This window comes from Mastigoproctus giganteus, chromosome 8 (assembly GCF_048544385.1).
Source record: "Mastigoproctus giganteus isolate SK-2022 chromosome 8, ASM4854438v1, whole genome shotgun sequence".
NCBI classification, from domain to species: domain Eukaryota; kingdom Metazoa; phylum Arthropoda; class Arachnida; order Uropygi; family Thelyphonidae; genus Mastigoproctus; species Mastigoproctus giganteus.
This window is the reverse complement of record NC_143582.1, coordinates 34890707-34910362: the sequence shown is the minus strand read 5'-3', so window position 1 is coordinate 34910362 and position 19656 is coordinate 34890707. Positions and strand designations below refer to the sequence as shown.

At 37.6% G+C, this 19656-nt stretch overlaps 1 protein-coding gene across 1 annotated transcript in view; it reads right to left on the bottom strand.

The window, feature by feature from the left end:
* Positions 1–527: 527 nt before the first annotated feature.
* LOC150081440 (superoxide dismutase [Cu-Zn]-like) overlaps positions 528–19656 on the bottom strand; it is a 71704-nt gene continuing 52575 nt past the window's right edge. The window contains exons 4-5 of the mRNA XM_090379297.1: positions 10674–10791; positions 528–836 (exon numbers count right to left, since the gene is read on the bottom strand). Of these exons, the coding sequence (XP_090235423.1) occupies positions 726–836; positions 10674–10791 (229 nt within the window). The 3' untranslated portion in view covers positions 528–725. The remainder of the gene's footprint in view (positions 837–10673; positions 10792–19656) is intronic.

Genomic DNA, 19656 nt, shown 5'->3' with positions numbered 1-19656 from the left:
TCCAATGCATTTTACAGATCATTGTTATCCTGTATAGAACTAACTTATTGAAGTTTTAAAGTGCATAAGGACTTTACTGACACCCTACATTTAACAAATTGGACTGTTATTTACATTTTTAACTAACTACTAAAGCAACCTCATCAATATGAGAAGATTACAGATGTAAATATTTATTGAAATGCTTCTCAACTACTAGGTCTTTCTCTCTCTCAAGTCTAGAAAATTTTATAATTTGGCACCTCCCAATCCCAAGAGTGCTAGATTTTAAAGATTTTGCTGTATATATATATATATATATATATATTTTTTTTTTTTTTTTTTTAAATTGATTTTTAATTTTTTATTATCATTATAATTAATATAATTACTGATATTTAGTTTTCTTGAATTTTGAATCCCTGTAGTTTTGCTGCTGGCTTGGAAAGAATTATTAAATTGCAAATTTTATTTGTATTTAAAAAAGAAAATATTTCATGAATTTTTTAAAAGCTACAAAACTGAAATCCAGGAAACACAAAGAAATATTTATATACACATCATTTTAATAATGTTAACTACAAAACTCTTTTTTTTTCTTCCTAACTAGTGGTCCCTTATAAAACAACTCTTTGGTCACTTGTATCTCCATATTCACAGCTTACTAACAGATCTTGGTACTCTAAGGGTTTTTGCAATTTTTCTTGACTTTTATATTGGTTATATAAAAGTAATGGATTTTTAAATTATTTCTGGGCAATACCAATGACACAACATGCAAGCCTTCCTCCTGAATTTCCAGTTGACTTACTTTCCTCATTTCCACCTCGACCAAGATCATCAGGATTTTCATGAACCTGAAAAGAAATTGGAGAATTTTGGTTAGATATTCCATAACACCGTTGGGACAGGTTTAAAGTAAGCGCCATAATCCTATACCAGTGGCGTGCAAACTTATTTCACTCATGACCCCCTTTATTAAATATAAAATTGACACGACCCCTCAATATAAACCCCAAGGGAGGATGACAAGATTTTTAGAGAAGAAAAATGTCATTTTAAAAATTATGTAGTAGAAAATTTTATTTGAGTAAGGAGAAAAGAATTTAAAAAATTGTTTTACTTTTTAATTTACACATTAACATAACTGTGTAATATTTTTATTGAATACAGCAAAAACAACAAATCAAATTCTTATTCTTCAATTAAGCTTACAAAACAATAAAAAATGAACAATTACAAAACAAAACAATTAATGAGAAGGATGAGCCTGGATAACCGATAATATTTGGTCCATATTTGGATGCAATATTTGAAATTGCTAATCTTGTATCATCTTCTGGATCAAGTCTGGAACACTGTTTTGTTTTTATAGCTGTTAATTTTGAGAAGCTAACCTCACATAAATATGTAGACCCGAAAGGTAGCTATCTTTGTATCGCATTTTTGATTATTCTGGATACTCATCTCGAAGAGAAAGCCAAAATTTTTTACAAGTGGTCTTAACACGAGCACGTAATGCTTCGTCAGATGACAGGTCGATAAGATCTTCCTTTTGCTTGATGGTAATTTTGCAGTAGGTATGAAGAAATTTCAAAAGCAAGGGGATCACAACTCCAATACAACTTCTTTTTTTTTCTGGAGATAGTTTCGAAAAATTCTTAATTAGCATTGTTAGGTGGGTGGCAATGACATTCCTAAATTGTAAAATGTCAATATTATTGCTATTAACAAAATCAGAAAAACATGGGAATATTTCAGTATTATTACGTTCAAATTCAGTTTTCCAAAGGTTAAGTTTTGAAAGCTTCTGAGTATTAATATATTTGTTCCCTGTCCTTGAAGACTTAAATTTAAATCATTAAGTTTTTCAAATATATCAACAAAGTACCTAAGTTTTCCAAGCCATTTTTTAATTGTAAACAATTAGACAAGGTTCTGAAAAAAACAAAACTTCATGTTTGAGGCCAAAAAGACATCACAACGCTTTACCACTGGTCAACAACCTCACTTTCATATATAAAAGAAGCATTTCATGAGCGGATCCCATCTAAGCATCTACTTTCAATAAAGTTTATCACACTTACTGCATCTTTCAAAACTTCGTGCAAATCAGTTTGCATTTCCTTTGCTACTAATACTTCCCTATGTATAATGCAATGACTAATAACTATATTAGGACCAATCTCCTTTACTTTGCCTTTTAAACCTTTATTTTCTCCTGTTATTGAACTGCACCATCGGTACAAATCACAACACAGTTGTTCCACGTTACATTATTTGTTTGAAAGAAAATATTTATAACATCAAAAATCTTCTGGCCCATCGTTCTTCTTTGCAAAATAAAAAAATCCTCCAAAATATCCTCTTCGTAGCAGTATCCAACATATACAAAGTTGAGCAAGGTTTTAAATATCTGTCTGTGGATTCATCTAACTAATGCAAAAATTGGACTTTCCTCAATCGATTTAATAAATTGAATTTTATTTTGTCCGATAACTATAATACTCCACGAGACTGTATCTCTGTACACAGGAATGGTTTTTAAATCATTGCTATATTTTTCTCCATGCGTAATAGAAATAATTTGTATTGCTGCAGGGAGAATGCACCGAATTATGAAGCAGAATAAAACTTGCATGCAACAAACTTCATCACCTTAAAAAAAGTAACATTTGTAGTGAAACGTATAGGACATTGTTTAATTACAGTCGTTTTGTTTGTCGCAATGCAAAGGTATTGCATCAGATAACACTTCTATTACATCACGCAGTAACTGCAGGGTATTGCATCAGCCGTTTCTATGAATACGGGGTTGGAAAAGTATACACACTCATTAGTATCCTGTTTTGCAGAGGTGTAAGCATGGGTCCATATATTCAGTTGATACCAAGGGAAAAAAAGTGTAGCTGTTGCTCTGTCCCAGGAAGGGCTTTCTACATGTGCTATCGCTGATAAAATAGGCTGTCAACAGTATCCCGGGTGCTGAAATTAAAGCACGAAACCAATGATGTGAAGAGAAGACCTGGATCAGGCCGTAAGAGAGTGACTACACCTTCCTAAGATCGATATTTGAAATGGCTATGCCTTTGTAATCGCCAAGCTAGTGCTCCTGATCTAAAACTGGACTTTGAGATGGCATCTGGTGTTGAAACAAGTGCACAAACTATCCAAAGATGGCTGTCGGAATCATCATTCTTCTCTTTCTTGGTGATTCCCTTCTACTTCTCTCTCTCTCTCTCAGGGATTTTTTTTTTTTTTTTTTTTTTTTGGCTGGTTCCGTATAAGCCTCAGGCTTCCTTGCACCATGTAGCTAATAATAATAAAAATAATAAATAATGTGGTCTGCATGCCTATCGGCCCAAGAAAAAGCCTTTGTTGACACAACAAATGAGGAAGAAGAGACTTGCTTGGGCTAAAAGGCATGCTTCATAGGCGCCTCCATAGCCAAGTGGGCAAGAGCAGCAGTGCATAGCACACACTTCTTGATCAGACTGGGGTTCAAGCCTGTGACCACCAAATATGGAAGATGCGGAAAGGTCAGGGAATGACCACCGCGTATCCCCGGAGCAATATGGCCTTAGTTGCTAATGCTCCTAAAAACCAAATAACAAACAAACAGCATGCTTCATGGACAAAAGAGCAATGGGGCACCGTCATCTTTTCTGACAAATCGAAATTCAACCTGCATGGCTCGGATGGAAAGCGATATGTCAGAAGATTAAAATCGGAGGTGTACCATCCTGACTGCATAACACCGACTGTAAAGTTCCCTGCCAGTCAGATGGTCTGGGGATGCATAACAAGCAAAGATGTGGGACAAATTAAGCTTATTAATGGAAAGGTGAATGCAGAAACCTACACTGCTATCTTGGAGGAGTGCCTGAAACCCGTTATTAGGGATCACCACACAGACGTCCAAAACTGTATTTTTCAACAGGACTCGGCACCTTGCTACATAGCAAAATTGGTAAGTTTTATGCTATTTAGATTTAATGACGAGTTTGCCTTCTTGTCTCACAAGGCTTAAAACATACTTACACTAATGTTTCCCCTCGTTTTTCTCCCTTAAGGTGCAGTCATACCTCAGAAATGCTGTCATTACAGTGTTGGACAGGCCCAACACTGTAATGACAGCATTTCTGAGGTATGACTGTCATTACAGTGTTGGACAGGCCCGGCAACAGTCCACATTTGAACCCTATTGAAAATTGCTGGTACATAATGTCATCTAAAATTGCTCACAAGAAGCCAACAAGTAAGATTCAGTTGCAGGAAAGCATTGTAAAGGTGGTACCACGAAATTGGGCAACTGTATATCCAGAAGTTGATTAACTCTATGCCAGATCGTTGCAAGGCTGTAATTACAGCTTGAGGAGAAACAACAAAATATCGAGGACTTGTTTACAATAACAAGTCCTCGATATTTTGTTGTAATGACAAGTTTACATAACAGTATATAATACTATTATGTAAACTTGTCATTTCAGTTTGTACACGTAAATGCAATAAAATGTATGTTTGGTTGTTGTGATTGCCATTTGCATGATTGCTCATATTTCCTTAATTATGCATTTTACCCTTTCGGAATGTATTTATGGCAGTTAGGTATATCAGATGAAGTCTTTTTATTGGATTTCATTCACAGAGATATATATCCCATCTAACAAGAACATTTCTGCAACCCACAATGCAGCTCAAAACACTTCTTTGGGGAACTTCTGTTTGAGGCGTGCACTGCACTCCCCCCCACCCTATCACTTCTACTTTAGAAGTGATTAGGGCACTTTGATTTTATCTTTAAACAAAAGTAATCATATAAATTTATAATGTATAAAATCAATTCTGATTTCATTTTGAACTTGGTCTATAATATAAATATATCTGTATTCACCCCCTCTTTTTCCCCTAGCTCACTAATCCCTCGTTTAAATAGACTATGTATACTGGTGACTTTTAGTTCATTTTTGTGACTATAGATACGATCAACTGCTGTCAGCAGACAATGAACGAAAAATATTGTTGGTGGGGGTTCCCTCCAGATTGCCAAACAGACCCCACGTGATCTTTAACAACCATACCAAATTAGTTATCAGACCCCTGTCTTTCCCTCCTCCCACACTGTGGTGGATGTGGCAGCACTGCCACTGTGTGGGAGGAAGGGAAGTGCTAGTTTTGCCACTGTTTCCATGTAGTGAGCAGAACTGTCTTTGCAATTCTGCATAATTTCAACGGTGTTGATGTTCAGAAATGCAAGACTGTGCATTCCCTTGTGAAACAGGAGGCAGACAGCCTATAGTGGAGGATAAATAATATTACTTGTTAAAAACTAGAGAAAGAAGGATTAACTAGGCCAGCACCCATAATATAATGATTGAGTTCTTTATGGTGAGTAATTTTGCCAGATAGTAATTAACAATGCTTTTTATTTTTTTAATGAAAACCCCAAGCATGAGAGATATTACAACCTATAGTACTTAGTACCATGCATGGGTTGAAGGTTGAGAAGGTGAAAGAAGCTACCTGTTGATCTGAATTTCTGTAGGTTGTAATTTTGAGGAAATACATATTAAGGGAGGTTATTCCAGAAATCTGAAGTTGAAGGAATAAATGAGGAAGAAGAAAAGTTGGTTCTGTGAGTTTGAAGTTGGACAGTAAAAGGATGCTGACTGGTTGTGGCACATGTTCAGACTGGTTTGGAAGACAGAGAGCAGGGATTATAGAAGCCAATTCAGAAGAACAGTGCCTGTGGAAGTATCTATAGAAAAGGCATGCAGCAGAAACAACATCTATGAGACAGAGTGGAGAGATTTTGTTAAAGAGATGGGTCATTAATTAACCAAACTGCCCTCCTTTGAATGGAATCTAGAAGGCTGAGAGAGGTTTTAATGCATTGCCCTACTTGTGGGAACATTCCATGGTTGGGCAGATTTGCAATTTGTACAGAATAGTTATTATCATTATTAGCTATATAGTGCAAGGAATCCTGAGGCTTATGCTACACCAGCCAAAAAAATTTCTGAATTATCCTGAGAGAGAGAGAGAACAAGAGTCAGAAGTATAAGGGAATCACCAAGAAAGAGAAGAATGATAATATCCAGCTCAGGACCCTGGGGTTAAATTTTGTTTGGAAAAAAAGTAATGCTGAAAGCGAAAGAGGAAGCAGTATTTGAGATGTGCTTATGCCAAGAGAGATTAGAAGTCAGGGTAATCTGTAATAGAAATATGTTATCTTGTCTAGAAATCTGAGTCTCATTGAAGATAAGCACAGGAGCAGAAGAAACCTTTTTTGTGAGATATAAGATTGGACTGAGTTATTTAAGGAATTGGTAGTGGATATTCAAGAAGTTGAAGCTGTTTGTGCAGGGCAAGGTTTCTCAAACTGGGAGGAGGAATGCAATGTGCTGTCATTGGCAAAACTATGAATAATCAGATGCAAAATGTCTTACTCACTGATGCTTTGGAACACTGGAACTAACTTGTATCGAAATGCTGGAAATGATCCTTAGGAATTAGGGAATCACTACATCCAGTTGTCAAATTGTGGGTTTGCCCTAAACTAGACAAATATTGATATTATTGAAATTCTCAGTACTCCCCTAATTTCCCATTTTGAGATTTGGAAGTAAGTCCATGATTTTGGTATTTTTCATAGTGTGGATTAGTTATTAGTTATATGACATTTTAGGAAAAGTTGAATTATCAGTTTTGATGTTATGCTGCATTGAAACTTATATCTGCTAACAAAATAAAGTATTTTGCCAAACAAATCTGCCATTAGGAAAGGGTAGAGGTGATTGCAATGGGATGATAATTGGATGGGAGGGATTTGTTGCCCTTCTTAGGAACTGGCTGGATATGAGCAATTTTCCAAGCAGAAGGAAAAACAGCTTTCTAATAAGAAAGTGAAAAAAGGCAACACAGAACAGGAGTAAGTTCAGGAGCACAAGTTTTGAGAACAAGGAGAAATACTGTCAGTGTATATACACAGTGCAGCAAAAAAGTAAGGCGACTGAATTTAAATAAGTGAAAACATGGATAAGGGAAATATTTTCTTACTCATCTCCCTCAATGTAGTCCCCAAGGGACTGAATATGCTTATTACAACAGGTATAAGCATTTCATATAAGCTTGGAAAGATTTGGAAAACGCAGCTCTGATGGTATTTAGGTTTGAAGTCATATTTTTCTGAATGTCATAAACATGATCAAATTGGCATCCCTTCAAAGTCCATTTAAATTGGGAAACAGAAAGCAAGGAGAGTAGTTGGCCACTGCAACCTGCTTGTAAGCCAGAAACATTGAATTTTTCCTCATCAAGCAAACAATGTGGAACAAGCATCACGCAAAGTTTTATTTTAACCAAGTCAGTGGTAATTATGGACCTTATCAATTCCTAATTTACATTCAACTCACTTGCTAGCATCCTCAGTATTAATCAGAAATCCCTTACTAGTAAGCCACCTTTTGTCTGCCAGTTAGGGAGGGATGCAGGTAGTTTATGGTCGTTCACTTCGGGGATCATCTGCTACGTTCCCTCTGCCCTCCTTAAAATGTTTAAACCATCGGAATGTTTGTTCTCGAGATAGATCCTCATCCCCATAAGCTGTTCATAGCTTTACATAAAAGGTGATGTTGATGCATTGTTCCATTCTTTGTTTCTGACTATGAAGTTAGATGCAGTACACAAAGAACATCCAAACAAAAGAGCAACTTAAGGTTAAGTGGTTTGGGTTGGTGACTCTTGTGGGTAGCACAGTTGGTATAATCACCGTCCTCCCCACACTGGGTGGGAAAGACCTGAGTTTGAATCCTATTATTATTATTGGCTATATGGTGCAAGGAAGCCTGAGGCTTATGCTGCACCAGCCAAAACAAAAAAAATTCCCGAGTTACCCTGAGAGAGAGAGAAAGAAAAAAAGAAAGAAAAAGTAGAAGAAAATCACCAAGAAAGAGAAGAATGATGATATCCAGCTCAGGACCCTGGGTGTGCTATCAATGACACTAGGAACTTTAATGGGTCTTTTTCACACTATGACTAAATTATTTGGTCTCAGGGGAGGGTAGCGTGTTTTTTTCTCTCAGTAACTCAGGTTTTTCATCCAGAAAACAGTAAATCGACAGCACAGAACACATGCAATTTATAGATATAAACTCGTATATGGTGCAATATGGAATGAGTTGCTGATATGCCTAAAACCTTGCAACAATCAATCAACCATTGGGTTGGCAGCACCCTCTTCTGAAGTGATACCCTTGTAGATTTAGCATTAGTTGACATTTCACTCATCTGGTCACTCCAAATGTTTGTCTAGTTCAGCCTTAAATTTATTTAAGCTATCAAATTCCACAACGACAGATGGAAGTTTGTTCCAGCAATTAACCACCCACTTGCTAAAGTTAAGTTTCTGCACATCTATTCTACAACTGTCTTTCTTCAATTTGAATTTATGTCCCCTCAGGTTCGTAATCTGAACAAGTGGAAGAATCCCATCAGAATTCAGCATGCTCAACCATTCAAGACCTTATACACCTCAATCAGATCACCTTGCAGGTGCCTAGTCTCCAGCTGCTGCAACTTTCAGAACTTCTAAGCCTTTCTTAGTTGTAGCACTCCTTTGTTCCTCTCACCAATCTTGATACCCTTCTTTGTACTCATTCTAGCAACTCTACATCCTTCCTAAAAAATTTTTTGGAGTCATTAATTTTTTGCCGATCTGTGTGTATGTGCGATTTCATAATCAAAATACAGCAGACTCTCGATTTACCGGGACACTTCAAGACTCCAAATAAAAAAAATAAACCAGAAATCATAAAATTCAAGTAATAACTAAAATAGATATATAAACAGATGTTTTGCAAGTCGTAAATAAGTGACAAGAAGTGGCGTTATAAGTCGTCATTGGGAGATTAATGTGCCTATTATCTTGCAACCCTGCTGTCTTCACACCCGCCGCTCAAAAAAAAAGAAAGAAAAAGAGTAGAAATGTTTAGTTTGTTTTAGTGCATCGCGTCGATTGTTGTATTCTGTCACACCACAAAAAGACAAGTTTTGTTTTGTTATTTATGTCAGGAATGTCGAAAATTGTTTTATAGTAAATATATGTGCATATATATATTTTTTGTTTAGAAATCGTGTAAATGATGGGTAAACACAAAAGAGTTGCACTTTCAATTAAACAAAGACTTGAAATTATTCAAAAGTTTGAAAATGGTGCATCCGTTAAATCTCTAATGAACCATTATAACATTGGTGACCAAACCATACACGACATTGTAAAAAATAAAGGGAAGCATCGTATTGGACACACGAGTATTACGTCATAAGTTTTTTTTATCTATCGCCATATTTTTTTACGTAGGTTGCTGAACATTTTTCGATACAGTAAGTCCCCAACTTACGCAACTACGGATTTATGTAAATTTGTTTTCACTCAAGTTTTTTATTTTTAGGATTCTAAAATTTAAAACAACAAAAAAATAATAATAAGCGATCAATAACAACGATCACGGCACACGCAAGTGAGATCGGAGTAACAAGCAAAAAAATAGGGAAAAAAGAAGATTCTTACAATGATTTATGGTTTTTTTTATATGACTGAAGATTTCAGTGAAGGGGACAAACATTTCACCATAATAACGTAAAAACCCACAGAATTCCAGCTATCTGTATTTTCGCAAATGCAATAAGATCCAGTTTACTACCCGATTGCGCTAACAGAAAAACCCAATAAACCAGAAAGTGCAAATTGTTTTTATTGTTTTATGGTAGTGACTACCAGAAATGTGTTTTTGCAAAATGTGAGCTTGCGAGGGTTTATAATGGTGAGTTTTCGTCTAAACCCTGTGAAGTTCTTTACAGAAAATTTAATTTTGCCCGTTATCATGGTGAAGAGAATGTGACAGCGGTACTAGTAAATCTACCAAGAAAAGGAAAGTGATTGATTTGGATCAGAAAATTAAACTAATAAGGATGTATGAAAATGGTCAAACTTTAACAAGTATGGCGCTGAATTCAGATTTGTCAATAATAATATAGTAGCAATATGTTATTAGGCATTCCTGAGTTACGTAAAACTCGACGAAGTAAGAAGTCCTGGAACGTATGTCGGGGACTTTTGTATTTTGGATTATCCAGGATTTGTTTTTTACCATCTATCCCGGAAAATCGAGAGTCTACTGTATTTGTATAATCGATTGTTTCAATTATTGAAATAATCAATTTTTAATCATTAGAATATGTCCATCATAATCACTGGCTCCTTCATGGTGTACTGCTCTTCTTCATAGATGGAATCTTCAGTAGCTATTAATTACAAAATAGGGATTTTTTATTGAATTTTTTTAATAAGAAAAAAAAATTCTGAAATCCAATTTTTTAATGAGTAAAAAAAATTTATTTCGTTAATATTTAGTTTAACTGGACAAATTTCAATCATCCATTAAGTACTTTTCACTGTTAAAATAATCCTTAAATGCATATACAGTATATTTCTAAAACTTTTATCACTTGAATCACATTTTAAGTTAAACACTGTTTTTGCATCACACTTACAAGAATGACTGTCTTTGAACTCAATGGAGTTTTTCCTATTGTTTCACACCAGAGTGCCGGGGCACATTCATTGGAAACCACCGGTATACTTTATATGCTATTTAAGGATCACAATTAAGTTATACAATAATTATACATACCACCAGTGCACGTCCAAGAACACTATTTTCATCGTACAATGAAATCTGAGGATCTATAATACGTATTTTAGCAACACCATGATAGTCAGCTTCGACATTGCCCAGATCTCCTAAATGTCTGGATTGTGGGAGAATAAAAATATTGCATACAGACAATATTAAAAACATTAATTAAAGCAGGTTATTCAAACAGCAATGTGAACAGTCTAAAATATTTAATATACTATTTTACATTATTAATACATGTCATGGTTTTAAATGCTGAAAATGAAGTATTTATCACTAAAGATTTAAGATTTACGCAAACATTGATTTTTATACCAAAACATCAAATGTGATTTGTACTTATTTGAATTCAATTAGTATTAAACTAAAATTAAGCTTTCTCAAGTCTTCTTCTCTTGGGCTTTGGAGTTAACTCAATTATCGAGCATCATCCAGATATATAATATGCGGATTCAGTCCACATCACTTTCATGCAGAAATCATCTGGTAAAACAGTTACTTTTGCCAAAAGCACAATAGGTTGGTTGTGTGTGGATAATACAGTATAGGCTGTATTATACAGTAATGGCATGCAGTTTTACATTGGTACTGAGAAGTGTAAATCACACCTGAATCACAATGCTAACCTCCAGTTCCCGTGTCCACCCTTTGCATTCCTGGTAAGAAATTATATTAAAAACATGCAGACATATGTAAATCGAATAGGTCACATGGTTACAATGCAGCATTATTTTCTGGTTGGCATTGGAGATCAGTGGCCTCCATGAAGGTCTTCTTAGAGAATTATTAGTGCATGGTGTACGGTGTCTTATAATGTTTCTGCATTATAAGCAAAGCAAAGCAAACGCTAACTTTCTTTCATTTGGCAATGATTACACTTAATTTGCTTCAGATATTGAGCACTACACTCTGTCACCTTACATGTTTGAGTGCAGTTCCATCTGTTCACAGATGTTATCGGGACATTTTTCCACTCATTAAAGGCTCAAATGGCACTGGTCTTTGAACATGTGACAATGCAGCTATCCTGTTACTTCAGTATCTGCTATGCGGGCACTGGCAATCATGTCTTTGGAGGTCTGGGAGGTCCTGTCTGTTCCCCCCCTCCCTCATTGCCAGTAGCACTAAGTTTTCTTAAATTTCACCCTTACACGGGATATGCATAAAATACAATTTAATATTTACCAAAACCCTCCAATACTGGTATGTTTCTTTACTACAGTAGTTATCATCCGTTTGCTTACAAAAGGTCCATCATATATAACAAGTTCCTTAATGCTTACAAATATTCTACTTCTGAACCTACCTTAGGCTTAGAAATTGCTAAAAATAGGTTAAAAAAAAAAAAAAACGAAACCAATCAATACAACCAATAAAATGCTTTATTTCCATCCTGTACATTGAACAATGGTATAAGCAACTCAATAAACTCCTTAAAGATACAGAATTTAAAATTGTAGCCAAGCCTCTGCAAAAACTCCATAATATATTGAGAAATCACAGTTTATCCTCCTTTCTCGGTATAAGTAAATGACCTTGTATATAATATTTTGGCTAAGGTAAAGAAAGCCTGCATGAGAAGCATGCAAAAGTTCAATGAAATTTACGGGTAAAAGTACTTTGCTGTAATGGCATTTGTATTGTTGCTCGCTCGGTAAACAGATGGTGGGTGTTATCAGTCTGGAGTAGAAGTTGAATCCCACAGGAGTTTGAAACCCTCCTGGAGTGGAAGGAGTAACCTAACCTTTTTTCTTTATAATCACTAATTGAATTAACTAATTGAATCACAAACAGTCATATTGGAAGTTCTGGTGCCATAAAAAATGTTCATAACATAGTTTCACCGGTAAACTTTTTCAAAGTTTTCCGTGCTTCTCGCGTGGGCTTCCTTTGCCTTTTTTTTTTTTCTTAATAAACAATTTATCCACTAGTCCACCAGTGATTCTAAAGAAAAAAGGTCAGGTTACCTCTTCCACTTCGGGAGGGTTTCAATCTCCCATGGGATTCAATTTCTACTCCTGACCGATAACACCCACTGTCTGTTTACCGAGCAAGCAACAATACAAATGCCGCTACAGCAAAGTACTTTTACGGTAAATTTCATTGAACTTTTGCATGCTTCTCATGCAGGCTTTCTTTACCTTCACCAATATTTCTTGTAGTCAGTGAGATTCGTTATATCTAGGCTGAAGTCAATGTGCCCTAGATTTACGCCTGAAACAACACGCCGCTTCTGTCCACACAGCAAGTGCAGCCGCATTGGAATTGGCTTTTCATGCTGTCAGTGAAAGTCATCCCTATTTAATGAAGCGAAAATTCTAAACGTACAACACAATTAATAAAATTATTAATTGCTTGAAATGAAGTTATACGCAAATTCTATCATCGTGCGCCATCCTTGCCTAATTTCAGATTCCTGGTCTTCTTTTCGCATGTGCCAATACAAATAATCTCTTCATTTAATAGCTTAATGCACACGCTTCGCATTATTTCTGATCTGTGAACAAGACGATTAACCAAAAAGCTTAGTCTGCTTAAGGAAGGAAAGTACCATAAAATTTTGTTTGTGTTCATCGAAATTTCATAGTCATGACTTTAATTGTTTATTACCATAGAAAGAAAAGTATTGTTAATTTAAATCTTAGTCATGATTTTACTTATTTATTATAGTAATCGATCCTTTCATTTTAATTATTTTGACACAATGTCTTCTCACACTCACAGTTTCGTTAGTTTGGTTTGATGTGTTTGAGGTCGGGTTCGGACCTGGGCTTTCGATTCTGGATTGCGTCAGATCATTCATGGCTGTGTGAGTGAAAGAATTCATTAAATTATTTTATTCGTTTAATTTGAATTTGTTGATTTAGTTGAATTTGAAGTTCAGGTTAAGACATCCAAAGCAGATATCATTGGGATATCAGAGACATGGATCCACTCAGATATAAGGGATGCAGAATTGGAATTTGGCGAGTACAGTGTGCACAGACAGGATAGGAATGGACAAGGGATTATGATGTTAGTTAAGAAATACAAAATATAAGAAAGTGTATCCAGTTGACATAGATGGACACTGCAATGTTGAGTCAGTTTGGTATGACATAAGTACTGGTACACAAAAATGAGGGTAGGAGTTTGTTATAGGCCTAATGACTCTGATGAGTACAATGAACAATTATACAGAGAAATAGAGTGGACCAGTAAATCAGAGTGTCTTATAATGGGGGATTTTAACTTCTCAGATATAGACTAGAACTTGCGGATTTTGTCATTCACACACTAGCAAAACTTTTGTGGATTTATTGGATGATTGTTTGCTACAGCAGCATGTTCGAGAGGCAACCAGAGAGTATAATACTCTTGATCTGGTTATCAGCAATGATTATTCATGCATTAAGAATTTGTAGATAAAAGAATCACTAGGTGGCAGCGATCGCAGTGTACTGATGTGGGATTTACTTAAAGATGTAACTAGCATCAAGGGTAAAGGGAAGGGTTTTTGCTTCCTTATAGGTGACTACAGTGGTCTCAGAAAGTTTTTAAATTCTGTACAGTGGGAGCAACTGCTGAAGTTACCAACAGCAAATTCTAAGTGGGAAGCATTCAAGGAACTAATCATGAAAGCTACTAGGCTTTTCATACTAATTAAGTAATGCTGTTCAAGGTATGCCTAAATAGATGTCAGATGAACTAATGAGACTCGGAGCAGAGAAGAAAAATGCATGGGATGCATATGGATTATCAGGTGGCACAAAAGCCTATATCAGATATAAGCTAGTCTGTAATCAAGTCACAATGAAGATTAGGCAAGCAAAGGCAGATTACAAGAAATCTTTGGCAAAGGATGCTAGAAGAACAGCAAGGACTGTACTTATATAAACTCTAGAAGGACAGGGATGAATCAGATTGGTCCACTTGATATTGATGCTTTGACTTTTGATGATCCTGCTCAGATAGCTGATAATCTGAATGAGTATTTTGCATCTACATTCACACATGAAGAGTTATTATGGGAGGAAAATGCCGGAATTTTATCAAAATGTATCAAGATCAGGGCCGTGCCGTGCTATGATACAGAGAGGTGGCCGCATCAGGCGGCACCGTAAGGGGGCGGCATAAGCAGCAAAATCAAAATAGGGGCGGCATTTCGAAGACTTGCATCATACTGAGAAAATCTACCGCACGGCCCTGATCAAGATGCTTAATGATTTTGTAATAACAGAGCAAAGTGGAGGAGAAATTGTTGAAGTTAAACATAAGAAAGGCACCTGGGGTGGATGGATTCTATCCAGTTATATTAAAGGAGGCAAGAAAGAAAATAAGAAAACCTTTAGCCATAATTATGAGAGCATCCTTGGACTTGGGAAATCCCTACGGACAGGAGATGTGTTTGTTGTTTGTTTGTTATTTGGTTTTTAGGAGCATTAGCAACTAAGGCCATATTGCTCCGGGATATGCGGTGGTCATTCCCTGGCCTTTCCGCATCCTCCATATTTGGTGGTGACGGGCTCGAACCCCGGTCTAATCAAGAAGCGTGTGCTACGCACTGCTGCTCCTTCCCACCTGGCTACGGAGGCGCCAGGAGATGTGCAAATGTATTCCCAATATATAAAGGGGGATCTAAGGGTGACACGACTAATTATAGACCAGTTAGGTTTAACTTCTGTTCCAGGGAAAATAATGGGGTGACTGGTTAAAGAAGCACTGCAGGATCATTTATGGATTTATTGGATGATTGTTTTCTATAGCAGCATGTTAGAGAGGCAACAAGAGGGAGTAACACTCTTGATCTGATTATCAGCAGTGATTATTCATGCATTAAGAATTTACAGATAAAGGAACCACTAGGTGGTAGTGATCACAGTGTACTGATGTGAGATTTACTTAAAGATGTAACTACCATCAGCGGTAATGGGAAGGGTTTTTGCTTTCATAAAGGCAACTACAGTGCTCTTGGAAATTTTTTAGGTTCTATGCAGTGGGACCGACTGATGATGTTATCAATGGCAAATTCTAAATGTGAAGCATTTAAGGAAGTAATTTCGGAAGCTACTAGGCTTTTTGTTCCAACTAAGAAATAAAGTTCTAGGTTAAGGCCCAATTGGATGTCAGATGAACTAATGAGAATAGTGGCAGAGAAGAAAAATGCATGGGATGCACATAAATTGTCAGGTGACACAGAAGCCTAAAGTAGATACAAGCTAGTCTGTAATCAAGTCACAAAGGAGGTTAGGCAACAGAAGGCAGATTATGAAAAATCTTTGGCAAGGAAAGCAAAAAAAAAAAAAAACAGCACAGACTTCCTTATTTATATAATCTCTAAAAGGAAAGGGATGAATCAGATTGGTCCACTTGATATCAATGGTTTGACTGTAGATGATCATTCTCAGATAGCTGTCGAACTAAATGAGTATTTTGCATCTACAGTCACATATTAGGAGTTATTCAAGGAGGAGAGGGCCAGGTGTTTATCAAACTCTAACTGGGAATTAAATAGTTTTGTAATAACTGAGAGCAAAGTGCAGGAGAAGTTCTTGAAGTTAAACATAAGAAAGGCACCTGGGGTGGATGGGATCTATCCGTTTATATTAAAGGAGGTAGCAAAGGAAGTGAGCCTTAGCCATAATTATGAGAACATCCTTCAACTCAGGGGAAATCCCCATGGACTGGAGATGTGCAAATCTCAAAAACCGTGACTCGAGTAATTACAGACCTGTAAGTTTGACTTCTGTTCCAGGGAAAATAATGGAGTCACTGGTTGAAGAAGCATTGCAGGATCATCTAGACAAGACAGCAGTAATAATTCAGACAGCATGGATTTGTCAAGGGGAAGACTTGTATGACCAATTTGATTAGATACTGTGGTCACAAAGGAACTGGAATGAAAAAATAATTTTGATAACATATACTTTGATTTCAGGAAAGCTTTTGATACTGCTGCACATGGAAGACTACTGTACAAATTGGAGCAGTATGGCATTAAGAGCAAGTTGCTACAATGGATAAAAGGATGGTTGAGTGATAATCAATGGATACTGCTCTACGTGGACTAATCAAACCCCCTCAGGGTTTGATGTTGGGCCCATTATTGTTTTGTATATTTATCAATGATATTGATGAAGGTATATCAAAGTTTGCAGATATACAAAGGTTGACAGGGTTGTTAATAACAGTAATAATAATATGCTGCTGCAACAGGATCTGGAAAACTTGGGTAGATGGGCTGAGAAGTGGCAACTGAAGTTGAACATTGACAAATGTAAATTACTGCATATAGGTAGCAGTAACCCCAGAGAAATGTACCAACTGGGTTGTGTTACACTCAGGGTAGTGCAGAATGAAAGAGACCTGGGGGTAATTGTGCAGTCAGACATGAAGTTTTCTGAGCAGTGCAGACAAGCTGTAAGAGTAGCTCATGGGGTCTAGTCGATGATATACAGGAATTTTGAGAACAGGGATAAGGAGTTGATTATCCCCTTGTATAAGGCGATGGTTGGTCCACACCTTGAGTACTGTGTAAAGGTCTGGAAGCCTCATTTTAGGAAATATGTAGAGTTGCTAGAATGAGTACAGAGATGGACAACAAGACTTGTGAAGGGAACAATGGGGTGCTCTTATGAAGAAAGGCTTAAGTTCTGCCTGCAAATTGCAGCTTCTGGAGACTAGATCACCTGCGAGGTGATCTTATTGAGAAGTATAAGGCCTTGAATGAATTGAGCAGGCTCAATGCTGCTGGGATTCTTCCTCTTGCTCAGATTACAAACCTGAGGGGGCATAGATTCAAACCGAGGAAAGGCAGTTGTAGGATAGATGTGCAAAAGTTTTCCTTTAGCCAGCCGGTGGTTGATTGTAGGAACAAAATTCCATCCGTTGTTGTGGAAGTTGCTAGCTTAAATAAATTCAAGGCAGAACTAGACAAACGTTTAGAATGGGTGGATCAGTGAAACAGGAAGGGTTGTTTTTTTTTTTTTGGCTGATGCTATATAACTTACTTTCTTGCATCATGTGCCAATGCTAAGGTTGGGAGAGCATCGACTAGAAGCATTCTACAGAAAAGACTGAGGTAATCTCATCCTTTTTATATACATCGATGACCCAAAACATTATGACCACCTACCTAATAGGTAGGTGGTCATAATGAGTAGTGCAGACGGGCTGCAAGAGTAGCTCATGGTGTCTTATCAATGATATACAGGAATTTTTCTAGCAGGGATAAGGAGGTGATTATTCCCTTGTATAAGGCAATGGTCAGGCTGCACCTTAAGTACTGTATACAGGTCTGGAGGCGTTATTTCAAGAAGGATGTAGAGCTGCTGGAACGAGTACAGAGAAGGGCAACAAGGTTAGTGAACGGAATGAAGGGTTGCTCTTACGAAGAAAGGCTTAAGTTTTGCAAATTAGTGTCTGGAGACTACGCACCAGCGAGGTGATCTGATAGAGGCGTACAACGCCTTGAATGGTTTGAGCATTCTCAATGCTGATGGGATACTGCCTCTTGCTCAGAATCATCACCTGAGAGGGCATAATTCAAATGAGGAAAGACAGGTGTAGGATAGATGTGCGGAAATTTGCCTTTAGCCAGCGGGTAGTTGGTTGGTGGAACAGACTTCCATCCCTTGTTGTGGAAGTTGATAGCCTAAATAAATTTAAGGCTCAGCTGGACAGGTATTTCGAACGAACGGAGGGGTGAAGTGAAAGGGTTTTTTTTTGGCTGATGCTGCATAAGCTTGCTTTCTTGTATCATATACCTCTACTAATGCTAATTCTAATGCTAATATGATGTTGTTCCTTCACGTGCAGCCAAAACGTCGTACCCAGCGAGGGAGGCATGGACGCTACAAGATTTCTAAATGTGTATTGTGGTATCAGTACCAACACATAACCAGCAGATTCTTTAACTCCTGTAAGGTCCATGGTTGAGATGCCACAGATCGGAGTTGCTGTTCCAGTGCAAACCACAGATGCTTGATGGGATTGATGTCTGAAGAATTTGGAAGCCAGGGCAATACCTGGAAATCTTCCTCATGTTCTACGAACCAGTCTCGAACAATGCCGGTGGTGTGGCATGGCGCATTATCCTGCTGAATGATGGCACCGCTGGAGGGAAAGACTGTTGCCATGAAAGGGAGTACCTGGTCAGCAATGATGCTTAGGTAAATTGTAAAGTGTATCTAGGGTCAAACGGCACCAGGGGTTTCCCCCATCTCCACGTAGTTTACTTTGTGTGGTGATACAGTTCACTGTAAAGGCCAGAGATTTAAAAGTGTATGGACCTTGAAATGTGTGGTGCCATGTGCCGTTGTTCTTCTGGCCATTTAGCCGCCAGGCCCCTGCTGAGGCCCGACAATGCCCCACTTTCTCCCCGTGGAGGCAGACCAGGTACCTAGTAATTTGCATTTACTCTGGCAGATCCTGCCACCTATTTTCCTGAGATTTCAATGGCAAGGACCTAAAAAAAAAAATAAATAAATAAATTTGCACGTTGTATGTTGATCACATACATGTTTCCCGGTTTGAAGGGGTTGCGTTTGAAAATTTAATGGCCGAGGAGAGGGCAAAATAATTTAAAGAAGCTAGAATTTTGGTGTGGGTCTTGTTGTGCTGGCATAGAGATAGAGAGGGGAGGAGACTGACGGCTGGGGGGGGATAGCTAGGAAAGACGGGTCAATAGAGTAGACAACCCCAGCATGTGCCAGTGGGGCATGCCCATGCCCCACCAGAGAGAAAGATGTGGTATGGCAGGGGGGAGGCAACGAGAAGGCTGTCGCCTCCCCCTCTGCCAGGGGAGGGAGGAAAGTGTGCCCGGCAAGGGAGCCGGCACAGTCGCCATGTGGCCTGGCATCTGCATGTCTGCTTGAGTCAGGTCTTTGGTTGGGTCCTAGTTGTCCAATCCAGGTATAGGTTCCTGTCTGTGGTTGTCACTTGGCAGCAGGACAGGTGCCCTAGTCATGGCCGTAGTTGTGGGTATTTAGTCCAGTCT